The sequence below is a fragment of the Anomalospiza imberbis genome, chromosome 28 (assembly GCF_031753505.1).
Source record: "Anomalospiza imberbis isolate Cuckoo-Finch-1a 21T00152 chromosome 28, ASM3175350v1, whole genome shotgun sequence".
NCBI lineage: Eukaryota > Metazoa > Chordata > Aves > Passeriformes > Viduidae > Anomalospiza > Anomalospiza imberbis.
The window spans coordinates 1380532-1392653 of NC_089708.1; the positions used below are offsets into that span (position 1 = coordinate 1380532).

General features: G+C 52.6%; 1 protein-coding gene across 1 annotated transcript in view; it reads right to left on the reverse strand.

Moving 5' to 3' along the window:
• Positions 1–631: 631 nt before the first annotated feature.
• Positions 632–12122, reverse strand: part of GFRA2 (GDNF family receptor alpha 2) — a 30247-nt gene continuing 18756 nt past the window's right edge. The window contains exons 5-9 of the mRNA XM_068174346.1: positions 3181–3290; positions 2966–3106; positions 2714–2889; positions 1843–1896; positions 632–1715 (exon numbers count right to left, since the gene is read on the reverse strand). Of these exons, the coding sequence (XP_068030447.1) occupies positions 1587–1715; positions 1843–1896; positions 2714–2889; positions 2966–3106; positions 3181–3290 (610 nt within the window). The 3' untranslated portion in view covers positions 632–1586. The remainder of the gene's footprint in view (positions 1716–1842; positions 1897–2713; positions 2890–2965; positions 3107–3180; positions 3291–12122) is intronic.

Genomic DNA, 12122 nt, shown 5'->3' on the forward strand with positions numbered 1-12122 from the left:
TCCCAGCAAACAGCACTGGGATCCTTCCATCCCATTTTCCACATCCCTGGAATGTCCAAGGCCTGCTTGGAGCAAGCTGGGATAATGGGAATTGTTCCAGTCCATGGCAGAGGCTGGAATGAGATGATTTTAAGCTCCATCCCAGTCGGGAATTCTGTGATTCCACAGTTTTACCATCCCCAGGCTCCCAAGATTCTCCAAATCCCTTTTTCCACAGGCACAGCTGGATGGGAATTGACATTTCTGCTCCCAAAACTCCAAAAATAAATAAAAATCTCAAATAAATAAAAAATTCCAGCCCCTCATTCCTCCTATGCCCCAAATCCCAACATTCCCAGCGCTGCCAGGTTGTCTTGGGAGACAAAATTCCCAAACCCCAATTCCAGCCTAAGGGAGAGGCTGGAATTTGAAACCTGAAATTCTTGCACAGAAAAATTCCCAAAATACCACCAAAAATGGGAATGTGGCAGCTCTTTGGGAATGTTTTCCTGTTTGCTGTCTCCTGCAGGAAAAAAAAGGCTGGAATTGTTGAATTTCAACCCAAATCTTAGCATTCCAGCAACCAAAGGGTTCCCGTCTTTCCCCCCCACCAGATATGAGGATTTTTATGGAGTCTTGGATTTTAGGGCTGTTTCATTCCTTGGTTTGTTCTCCTTGGTTTATTTTGGTTTTTCTTTTTTTCCATTATAGACATTGTTAAAAAAAATAAATTTTCCAAGAATACATTTGGAAGTTGTTGTGGGAATCAGAGGAATTAAAAAAAAAAAAAAAAAAAAAAGAGTGAAAATAGAGGGGAAAATGGGAATTAAAAAGCCACAGGATGGGTAGGGTTATGTATATGGGAATATCCATATGTTATATGTATATGGGAAATAAAGCGGAGAGGGAAAATAGGGAATTCCAACCCTGCATGGGTCAAAATCCACTCCCAACCCAAATTCCAAAAAAAAAAACAGGAAAATGGAATCTCTTCCCATGGAATGATTGAAAACATCAGCACAACCTCACACGTTTCACGCCAGTTTCTTTTCTCTTCCATTCGGAAACTCTCCGAGGAAAAATCCCAACCAAAATCCCCCAAAAAACAATGGGAAGAGCTGCAGGAGTCCCCTCCAGGCGGCTCCCGATGGCGCCTTCGTCCTCCGGGATGTTCCCATGCGGAATCCTCGTTGTCCCAGTGGCCACCCCAGTGCAAAGAATCCTGAAATTCACCTTTCCCAAAGCTTTTCTCCAGGTTTTTTTCCCTCCCCGGCACCACTGGCAGCTCCAGACCCCCATTCCAGGCCCATTCCAGGGAGTTTTCCCAGGAGCCGCTCTGGAAAAACCAACCCAGAAAAGACCAAAAAAAAAAAAAAAAAAAACCACCCCAAAAAAACTGGGAAAAATGAAAAGTAGGAAGAAAACCACCAAAGTTTCCCAGTGTGGTGAAGGCTCCTCCTGCCTCTCCGGAGCTCAGCTTTCCCGGGATTTGGGAGCGTTCCAGTCTCCAGCACAAGCGCGGCAGCGGTGGGCACTGGTGGGCACTGGTGGCACTGGTGGCACTGGTCCGAGCGTCCCCGTCCCACCGGCCGCTCCTTCCCGCCCCTCTATAGCCCCAGCGCCGGGATCAGGATGGGAATGAGGAGTAGGATCCGGCTCTCCCGCTGCCGGCTGCTTCCCGCCTTGGGATCCATGAAAGTCTTCTGGTCCGGCATCACATCCGTGGTCAGCTGGGCCTGGGGAGGAGGGATGGGAGGGGGATTTTAGGGAAAAGCACCCCAAAAGTTGGGAAAGACCTCCGGGATCCGTTCCCAAGCTGTTTGCTTTGGGAAAGAATTCCCAGCCCCAGGATCCCCCAAGTACCTGGGAGTAGCACAAGCTCTGCTCCTTGGATTTGTTGGGCTTCAGGCCTTGATCCTGGCAGGAGAAATTGGGAATGGTTAGGGGAAGAATGTGACCCTGGAGCTGGTTTGGGGTCCTGAATTTCCCTGTGGGAATCAGCTCGGAGCAGGTGATGGAGCACAGGGAGATTTGTGAACGGCTCATCCAATGGGAGCTCAGGGGCTTCCATGGATCCTGACCCACTGCCACTGTGACCATGCCTGGAATCCTGCCTGGAATCCTGGGACACCCCACCAGTCCCCATCCCACTCCTCTGCATTCCTGGGACATCCCCAGCCATTCCCCAGTCCCCTTTCCCTTCCATTCCTGGAACATTCCCGACCATTCCCCAGTCCCATTTCCCTGCAGTCATGGAACATCACTGGCCATTCCCCAATCCCATTTCCCTGAATTCCTGGACAACCCTGGCCATTTCCCTGTCCCATTTCAGTTCATTCCTGGAACATTCCCGGCCATTTCCCATTTCCCTGCACTCATGGAACATCCCTGGCCATTCCCCTCCTATTCCTTTTCCATCCATGGAACAAAACACTGACACCCAAGCCCCATGCTCAGCAGGACAACATGGATTTGCCAGATTTCCCAAAAAACCATGGAATTCCAGCTCCCAAATGAGGAGAAACCAGGCTCAGGGAGTCACCTTGGCAGGTGAAGGGGAAGATGGGCGGGGAATCCCATTTCCCTCCCCACTCCAGACCCCAGACAATGCCCGGATCCTTCCAGCACCCCGATGAGTCCGAGCAGGACATTTTCCCATCCCACGGGATGCAGCCGATGTCCCACACCCCCACCAGTGCTCCCAGTTTGCGGCAGGGGTTGGGCGGGGCCGCACCTGGAGGGAGGTGCAGGTGCTGATGACGCTCGTGTCGTAGACGGTGTTGCTGTCGTTGACATCATCCGGCAGCACCGGGCTCTTCTCCACCTTCGGAAGCACCGTCACAGCGGGATTGGGATTTTTGGGAGCCAGGTTCACATCGGTGCCGTTCCCAAAAGCTTGGATGGCGTTTCCTGGCAGCGGGAAAGATTTAGGAAGGATGGGAATGATAAAACAAGGTCAAAGGGGTGGGGTGGGGCAGCGCCTTACGGAGACAGGGATTTTCCGTGAAATCCCGCAGGAATTTCTCACACTCCTCCTCCATATTCCCACTGCCTTTGCAGGAGCACCAGGGTGAGATGGTGATGCTGGTGGTGCTTGCATCCACGTAGTTGGGGGTGATGTCAAAGCCTGGCGAGGAGGAGGGAAAGGGGATGAAATCCCAGTGGGAAAAGCCATTCCCGATCCCGACTCCCGGCACTCACCGATGAGCCCGGCGTAGGAGCCCAGGCATGCCTGGAAGTTGTCCCCAGGACAGTTGGTCAGGGACTGGAAGGTGGCCTGGCAGTTGGTGTGGAAATCAGCCAGCCGGGATCTGCAGAGGGGGGAAAGTGGGAAAACAACAGGATTTCAGTGCCGGTTCCATCCCAGAGCGACTCCGCGGCCAGCAGGAATTTTTAAACTGAATAAAAGTGCCCCATTCCCAACATCCCCACACAGGCTGTTAAATTCCAGGGCAAGCCAGGCTCTCCAGCTGGGTTATCCAAGTGCTTCCAAGAGGAGACAAGATCCCGGGAACGGCCGAGATGGGATCCCGGGAATGGCCGTGCTCATCCACGCCTCAGATTCCAATGAACAGCAAAACCACAACTGGAATCTCCTTGGGAAGGGATGGAATTGGGGTGGGTTTGAGGGCCTGCTCCGTGATGGGGATGGGAGGATGGGGAAGGAGGAAGAGCTCGGGATGAAGCAGGAATTCCAAGGAAAACCAGGATTCTGCAGCTCTGCCGTGGTGCCTGAGGCAACAGGAAACTTTCTCCCTCTCCTTCTTCCTGGAAATAAAACTCCCCCACTGGGAGCATTGTTTCCATGTTTATTTCCATGTTTATTTTCCTTCCTTGTGACTCAGCCCATGGCAAACTCCCCTCGGAGCAGAGAGTCTGCATCCCACTCCCATTCCCAAGGCAGAGCCTCAACTCCTTGAAAGGAATTTTCCTTGCACAAAGCCCAGAAAAGATTTTCCAGGATTTTATTTTTTTGGGGGGGGAAATGCTCCACCCTCCCTGCAGCCAAACCTCAGCTCCAGGGTGGGAATGGCAGAAATCCAAAAACTTCCCCAGCTTCTCCGCAGGAGAGGAATAAAACTTTCCGACAGTGTTTCCTTCTCTTCCCAAATCCGAGGCGAAGGGACGGCAATTCCCTGCAGGAAGTGCGGTGAGTCTAGCGCCAAGCGCCAAGAAAATTTGGCACCGCTGCTCCCGTGGTTTGCTGTGGGTTTCGGTTTCTCCTGCCGTGCCCAGAGCCCTCAGCAAGGAATTCCAGAGGTTGGGAAAGTCCTCCAGGATCAGAGTCCAACCTTTGGTCCCCACCTTGTCCCCAGCCCAGAGCTCTGAGTGGCACCTCCAGGGGTTCCTTGGACACCTCCAGGGGTTCTCTGGGCACTTCCAGGGGTTCCCTGGGCACATCCAGGCCATCTCTTGTCACCTCCAGGGGTTCCTTGGGCACATCCAGGGGTTCCTCGGACACCTCCAGGGGTTCCATGGGCACATCCAGGCCATCTCTTGTCACCTCCAGGGGTTCCTTGGACACCTCCAGGCCATTCCTGGATGCCTCCAGGGGTTCCTTGGAACGTTCAAGGGTTCCTTTGGCACCTCCAGGCCATCTCTGGACACCTTCAAGGGTTCCCTTTGGCACCTCCAGGGGTTCCCTGGAACCTTCAAGAGTTCCTCGGACACCTCCAGGCCATCCCTGGGGCACCTCCAGGGGCTCCTTGGACTCCTTCAAGGGTTCCTTTGGCACCTCCAGGGGTACCTTGGACACCTCCAAGTCATCTCTGGACACCTCCAGGCCATCCTTGGACATCTCCAGGGGCTCCTTGGACATCCAGACCATCTCTGGACACCTTCAAGGCTTCCCTGGGCATCTCCAGGGGTTCCTTGGACACCTCCAGGGGTTCCTTGGACACCTCCAGGCCATCCTTGGACACCTCCAGGCCCAGAGCATCCTCTGAGGCAAATGTTTTTCCTTTCATAATCTGTGAGGACGCAGCTGGGAAATCCTTCAGGAATGTCCAAGGCGGTTGTCACTCTTCCCGTTGGACACGGCGCCTTTGGAAGCTGCTGGGTGGGATTTGCTGCCAGGAATAAAGGCTTGGCCTCGGCCCGGCGGGTTTCAGCTTTCAAGGGCTCCAAAGGAATGAAAAAAAGGGAAAGGAGAAGGAGCCAAGTCCATCTTAGTGGGAACAAGGAGGAATCGGTGCCAAATTGCTGCTGGCAGCTGGAGGAGGCAGGCGGGGATGGCTTGGAAAAGTTGGGAAGAGCTGGGCTGGCTCTGGATGAGGGATGGAGGAGGATTTTCCTAAGACTTGCCTCCCCCCCACAAAAAAAAAACAACAAAACAAAACAAAAAAAAACCAACAAAAAAAAAACACACCCAAAGGAGTGGAAGAAAAGGGATTGAAAGAATTAATTCTGGATGTACACTCAGATCTGCCATCCCTAACCTGCTGCGAGGGCTGCGTTCCCAGTTCTGGAGGTGCTTCCAAACTGCTCCTCTTGGATTCCTGCAGGAAAAGTCCCAGGAAAGGCAGCCCAAGGACCCCAGGGTGGAACAGGCTCTGCTCCCAAATCCAGGCACTTCCCAAGGACCTGGATCCCCGGATCCCCTTAAATATCCTGGATTTAAGAGGGATTTTATTTCCATAACTGTATTCCCCGTGCATAAATCTCAAATTTAGGGGGTTCTGTGCACCTGTACATTTATCCCAAGTGCTTAAATCCCGAATTTAAGGGACTTTGTGCATTCCTAGGCATACACCTGGTGCTGATATCCCAAATTTAGGGGATTTTATGGTACCTGTACCTTTTCCCAGGTGCATAAATCCCAAATTTAGGGGACATTTTGTACCTATGCCTTTATCCCAGGTGCATAAATCCCAAATTTAGGGGACATTTTGTACCTGTGCCTTTATCCCAGGTGCATAAATCCCAAATTTAGGGGATTTTTGGTACCTGTACAATTACCCCAGGTGCATAAATCCCAAATTTAGAGGATTTTTGGTACCTGTACAATTATCCCAGGTGCATAAATCCCAAATTTAAGGGACATTTTGTACCTGTGCTTTTATCCCAGGTGCATAAATCCCAAATTTAGGAGACTTCAAGCATCCCTACAGGCCCCACCTGCCTCCAGCTCCTCTCCCATTCCCTAATTTTCTGCAGGAATTCAGCACCGCCAAAACCTCCACTGGCTCTGACATTAAAATTCACCAGACACGGAGATTTTGGGATGGGTTTGGGGTTTTTTTTGTGATTTTTTTGAAGCGCTTAATTGAGTGTTAATTACTTCCATCCCCCCGAGCCGCGGTGATAACTCAGCACACATCCAATCCAACAGCATCCCGCTCCCGAATATTTCATGGAAAAGACACCGGGATTGCTCCAGAGGTGGATTTTTTTTTCCGACGGGCAATTTATGGAGACCGAGGGAATTAAAAAAAAAAAAAAAAAAAAAAGCTGGGAAAAATCCACTCCCCCTCTCCTGCCCAGCTGGGGATGTTCAGGAAGCTGCGACAACACGGAAAAAACTCGGCGAGACACGAAAATCCCGCTGGGCATCGCCCTCCCAACATTCCCGTCCTGCTGGAGAGGGATTCTTTTGAAGCTGGGAGATGCTGAGACTTAAAAAAATTCCCCTCAAACGCTCCCAGGTAAATTCAAAGAGTCCCAGGGAGCGGGAGCAGCTGGAGCAAAGAGGGAAGCTGGAATAAAAGTCGGCTTTTGCGGATGACCCGCTGCCAAATCGAGCGAGGAGTTCACAGGGGAGGGGAAGAAGATCAGTGGTTGGATTTGTTTTATCCGGGAGAAGTTGTCTGGGGAGAGGAGTCACCTGCTCTGGGCTGAGCTGCGGGAGGTTGGAGGGGGAAAAGGGAATTTTCTGTCGTCCTTCTGAGGCTCTGGGCCTCCATTCCAGAGGAATTTCCTCATGGAAAGGGGGTCAGGCTTGGGAAGGGGCTGCCCGTGGTGGGTTTGGAGTTGCTGTCACTGGAGGTGTTCAGGGAACCCCTGGAGATGCCCAGGGATGACCAGGAGGTGCCCAAGGAACCCCTGGAGGTGCCCAAGGAACCCCTGGAGGTGTCAAAGGAATCCCTGGAGGTGTCCAGGGATGACCAGGAGGTGCCAAAGGAACCCCTGGCGGTGCCCAGGAACTCCTGGAACCCCTGGAAGTGACCAGGGAATGCCTGGAGGTGCACAGGGAACGCCTGGAGGTGTCCAAGGATGGCCTGGAGGAGCCCAAGGAACCCCTGGAGATGTCCACAGATGTCCTGGAGGTGCCAAATGAACCTCTGGAGGTGTCCAGGGAATGCCAAGAGGTGTCCAGGGACCCCTCAAGGTGCCAAAGAAACCCTTGGAGATATCCAGGGAACCCCTAGAGGTGTCCAAGGATGGCCTGGAGGCATCCAGGGATGGCCTGGAGGTGTCCAAGGAACCCCTGGAGATGCCCAGGGAACCCTTGAAGGTGTCCAGGGATGGCCTGGAAGTGTCCAAGGATCCCCTGGTGATGCCCAAGGAACCCCTGGTGATGCTCAAGGATGGCCTGGAGGTGCCACTCAGAGCTTTGGGCTTGGGACAAGGTGGGGACCAAAGGTTGGACTCTGATCCTGGAGGACTTTCCCAACCTCTGGAATTCCTTGCTGAGGGCTCTGGGCACGGCAAGGAGAAACCGAAACCCACAACAAACCACGGGAGAAATTCCCAAAGCAGAGGAGACCCAGCAAGGGGGACAATAATTAGTGCAGTACCTCCGAGTGGGGAGGTACTAATTAACAATTCCCTTCTCCACGCGCCTTTCAGGCCGCCACGTTTTGATCCGGCGCTGAGATCAGCGACTCAAAGTCGGTTTTTTGGGCGGATTTTTGCGATCCTCGAGCCCCGCGGCTGCCCGGGAAGGGGAGGACGGAGCGCAGGCACCGCTTGGTTTTAATTGTTTGATTGCGGACGTTCTGTCCCATTGAGCCGCTAACTGAGCCCAACAGGAGATTGTGTTTACACAAGCAAAGCCCGGCTCAAGACAGACTCGCTGTCACATTAAGTCAATACTTGGGAAGCCTCTCGAGTTAATTATTCAGCGAGAATTGACTGGTTCTCGTGATAAGAGCCCGGCGAGCCCGCAGGGAGCCGGGCCCTCCCTCAGCATCCTCCTCATGCGGGGGAACCCCCCGGGTGCTGCCCCTCCGCTTCCAAATCCACCGGTTTTGGGGATTTTCACTGATTTTCCCAGATTTCTCCAAGCTTTCCCAGCTCCTGTTAAATCCTGGAGCAATTTTTCCCTTGTCCTTTTTCTCCTCTTCTTCCCCAGCCACCTCCTCATGTAAGGGACCCCCCAGTGTTGCCCCTCCACTTCAAAATCCACCGGATTTGGAGATTTTCACTGATTTCCCAATCCCAAACCGGGTTTGGAGGCTCCTCTACATCCTATCCCTCAGAATCTGAGCTCTCCCAGTTCCCATTAAATCCTGGAGCAATTTTTCCCTGTTCCATCTTCCTCCCCTACTCCTCCTTTCTCTCCCGCTCCTTCTTTTCTTCCCCAGCCTCCTCCTCATGTGAGGAACCCTCCAGGTGCTGCCCCTCCGCTTCCAAATCCACCAGATTTGGGGATTTTCACTGATTTTCCCAGATTTCTCCAAGCTCTCCCAGCTCCCGTTAAATGCAGAAGAAATTTTTCCCTGTTCCATCTTCCTCCCCTGCTCCTTCTCCTCTTCTTCCCCAGCCGCCCCCACATGTGGGCCCCCTCCCAGTGTTGTCCCTTGGCTTCCCAAATCCACCAGATTTGGGGATTTTTACTGATTTCCCAATCCCAAACCAGGTTTGGAGGCTCCTCCATGTCCTATCCCTCAGAACCCGAGCTCTCCCAGCTCCCATTAAATCCTGGAGCAATTTTTCCCTTGTCCTTCTTCTCCTCTTCTGCCCCAGCCACCTCCTCATGTGAGAGACCCCCCAGTGCTGCCCCCTGCTTCAAAATCCACCGGATTTGGAAATTTTCACTGATTTTCCCAGATTTCTCCAAGCTCTCCCAGCTCCCATTAAATCCTGAAGCAAATTTTCCCTGCTCCTCTTTCTTTCCCTGCTCCTTCTTCCTCTCCTGCTCCTTCTTTTCTTCCCCAGCCTCCTCCTCATGTGAGGAACCCCCCGGGTGCTGCCCCTCCGCTTCCAAATCCACCAGATTTGGGGATTTTCACTGATTTTCCCAGATTTCTCCAAGCTCTCCCAGCTCCCGTTAAATCCTGGAGCAATTTTTCCCTGCTCCTTCTTCTTCCCAGACAGGCTCTCATTCCAGGGAGTAATGAGAGGGCTGAGCTGCTGTTTATCACGGGAACATCCATCTCGGGGCTTCTGTCTGCGCCAAACAAAGGCTGTGCCGCCGGGGCCGCGGCTCCTTCCCAGGGCTGGCGTTCCATCAATTCCCGGCCAGCCTGGAGCCAGTCCCCTCCTTCCCGAGCCAAAGCTCCAGCCCAAAAATCCTGGACTAACAAATATCCCAGGAGAGGGAGCATCCCTGACACCCCTGGATTTAAACACAGCAAAAATTTGGATTAGAAAAATCCAGGACATGACCCCACATCCCCACCTTGGATACTGAGGAGCTCCAGCCCAATCCTGGCCAAAATCCTGGACTAACCAGTATCCCAGGATGGGGAGCATCCCTGACACCCCCTGGATTTAAACACAACAGAAACTGGGATAAAAATCCAGGAAATGACCCAACATCCCCACCTTGGATGTTCCAACCCCAGCCAAAATCCTCTTCACACAAATATCCTGTAAAAGGGAGCATCCCTGATCACCCCTCCTTGGATTTAAACACAGCAAAAACTGGGATAAAAATCCAGGAAATGACCCAACATCCCCACTTTGGATGTTCCAACCCCAGCCAAAATCCTCTTCACACAAATATCCTGAAAGGAGGAGCATCCCTGACACCCCTGGATTTAAACATAGCAAAAATTGGGATAAAAATTGAGGAAATGACCCAACATCCCCACTTTGGATGCTCCAACCCTGGCCAAAATCTTTGACAAACAAATATCCTGTAAGAGGGAGCATCCCTCACCCCTCTGGATTTAAACACAGCAAAAACTGGGATAAAAATCCGGGAAATGACCCCACATCCCCAACTTCGGATGCTCCAAACCCAGCCAAAATCCTTGACACACAAATATCCCAGGAGGGGGAGCATCCCTGATAGCCCTTGGCTCAAACACACCAAAAACTGGGATAAAAATCCAGGAAATGACCCCACATCCCCAGCTTGGCCAAAATCCTCTTCACACAAACATCCTGTAAAGAGGGAGCATCCCTCACCTGCCTGGATTTGAACACAGCAAAAACTGGGATAAAAATCCGGGAAATGACCCCACATCCCCACTTTGGATGCTGAGGAGCTCCAGCCAGTGGAGGCTGGGAATTTCTCCGGCACCAGTGGAGCGTGTAAGAGCAGATTATTTGTGCTCCCGACTTGCTGATGCAAGATGAAAAATCCAGCGAGTGCAGCTGCTGAAATCAGCTCTTTTCTCCCCTTCCCTTCCCTTTCCCCTTCGCTGAGGTTTGTGCTTTGCCAAAGGTTTTTGTGTTCCGGGAGCTAAAACCTGTCCCTTGCAATCAGCCACGAAAGATCCCGGACTTTGTCAGGCTCCTGGGAGCTGGGAGGGGAAACAGAGGGGGAAAACTGGGGGGGGAAATCTGAGGGGGAAAAAACAGGGGGGAAAAAAAGGGGGGGGGGGGGGGGGAAGGGAGGAGAAAATGGCGGGGGGAAAGAGGGGGAAAAAAGGGGGGAGAAAAAAGGGGGGGAACTTTCCAAGCTGGGAAAAGTGGGGGGAAAAAAAGCTGGGGGGGGAAAAAAAGCTGGGGGGGAAACTTCCCGAACAGGGAAAAGCTGGGGAAAAGCTGGGGAAAAGCTGGGGAAAAGCTGGGGAAAGCATCCCGAGCTGCACAAATCACAGCTCAGCTGCTCCCGGAGTCCTGGGGCAGCTCCCGTGGGATATGAGGCTGGGTCAAGGCCGTTGGAATGGATTTATGTGGAGCAAAATCCTGGGATTTCAGGCCAGGATAAACCATATCCTGCACTCCAAAGATCCTGTCCTCTCACCGGGATCTGAGTCCTTGAGGGGACACAAGGAGGGACATCCCGGACCCTCCGTGCCTTCAGAAGGACAACAGGGAATGGTCAAACCCCTCCTGCATCCAGAACATTCCACATTCAGAGCCATTCCCGGCAGGATGGAGCGGCTGGTGGCTCCTTTGGGACCGAGGGGACAGGGCTGGTGTCCAAGCCCACCCAGCTGGAAAACAGCACGGGGAGCCAGGAAAAGCTCTGGAAGGGCTGTTTTCCATGCTGGAATATTCATCTTCCCTCTCCTCCAATTCTTCTGCTTTTTTTTTTTTTTTTTTTTTTTTTTTTTTTTGGGGGTGGAATTGTTGTCCTAAAGGAGCTGGATCGATCTCCATGCAGGAAAAATCCCTCTGGAAAATCCTATCCCGCCAGAGAAGGTTTTCCCTCATTAGGCTTCGAGCCAGGGGGGTTAATTAATTACCCTGGCAGGTTAATTACTCTGGCAGGAGAATTATTTCATCTCCTGTCACCTCCGGCTCTGGGAGCACTTGGGATCTGCTCCGGCTCCCGAGCCCTCGCCAGGCCCCTGTCATATCGGGATTAACATTGGGCTGGGACGTGGGATCAAGAAACTCCTGGATAGTGGGAAATCGCATGGCACAGCCCAGCCTTAACTCATCCTCCAGGATCAGGAGTTTGGGATGGATAAACTCCTGGATAATGGGAAATCCCACGGCCCTGCCTCGTGCCTCAGGATCAGGAGGAGTTTGGGATGGATAAACTCCTGGATAATGGGAAATCCCATGGCCCTGCTTCATCCTCCAGGATCAGGAGTTTGGGATGGATAAACTCCTGATAGTGGGAAATCCCACAGCCCTGCCTTGTCCTCCAGGATCAGGAGTTTGGGATGGATAAACTCCTGGATAATGGGAAATCCCATGGCCCTGCCTCGTCCCCCAGGATCAGGAGTTTGGGATAGATAAACTCCTGGATAATGGGAAATTCCGTGGCCCTGCCTTGTCCTCCAGGATCAGGAGGAGTTTGGGATGGATAAACTCCTGGATAATGGGAAATCCCACAGCCCTGCCTTGTCCTCCAG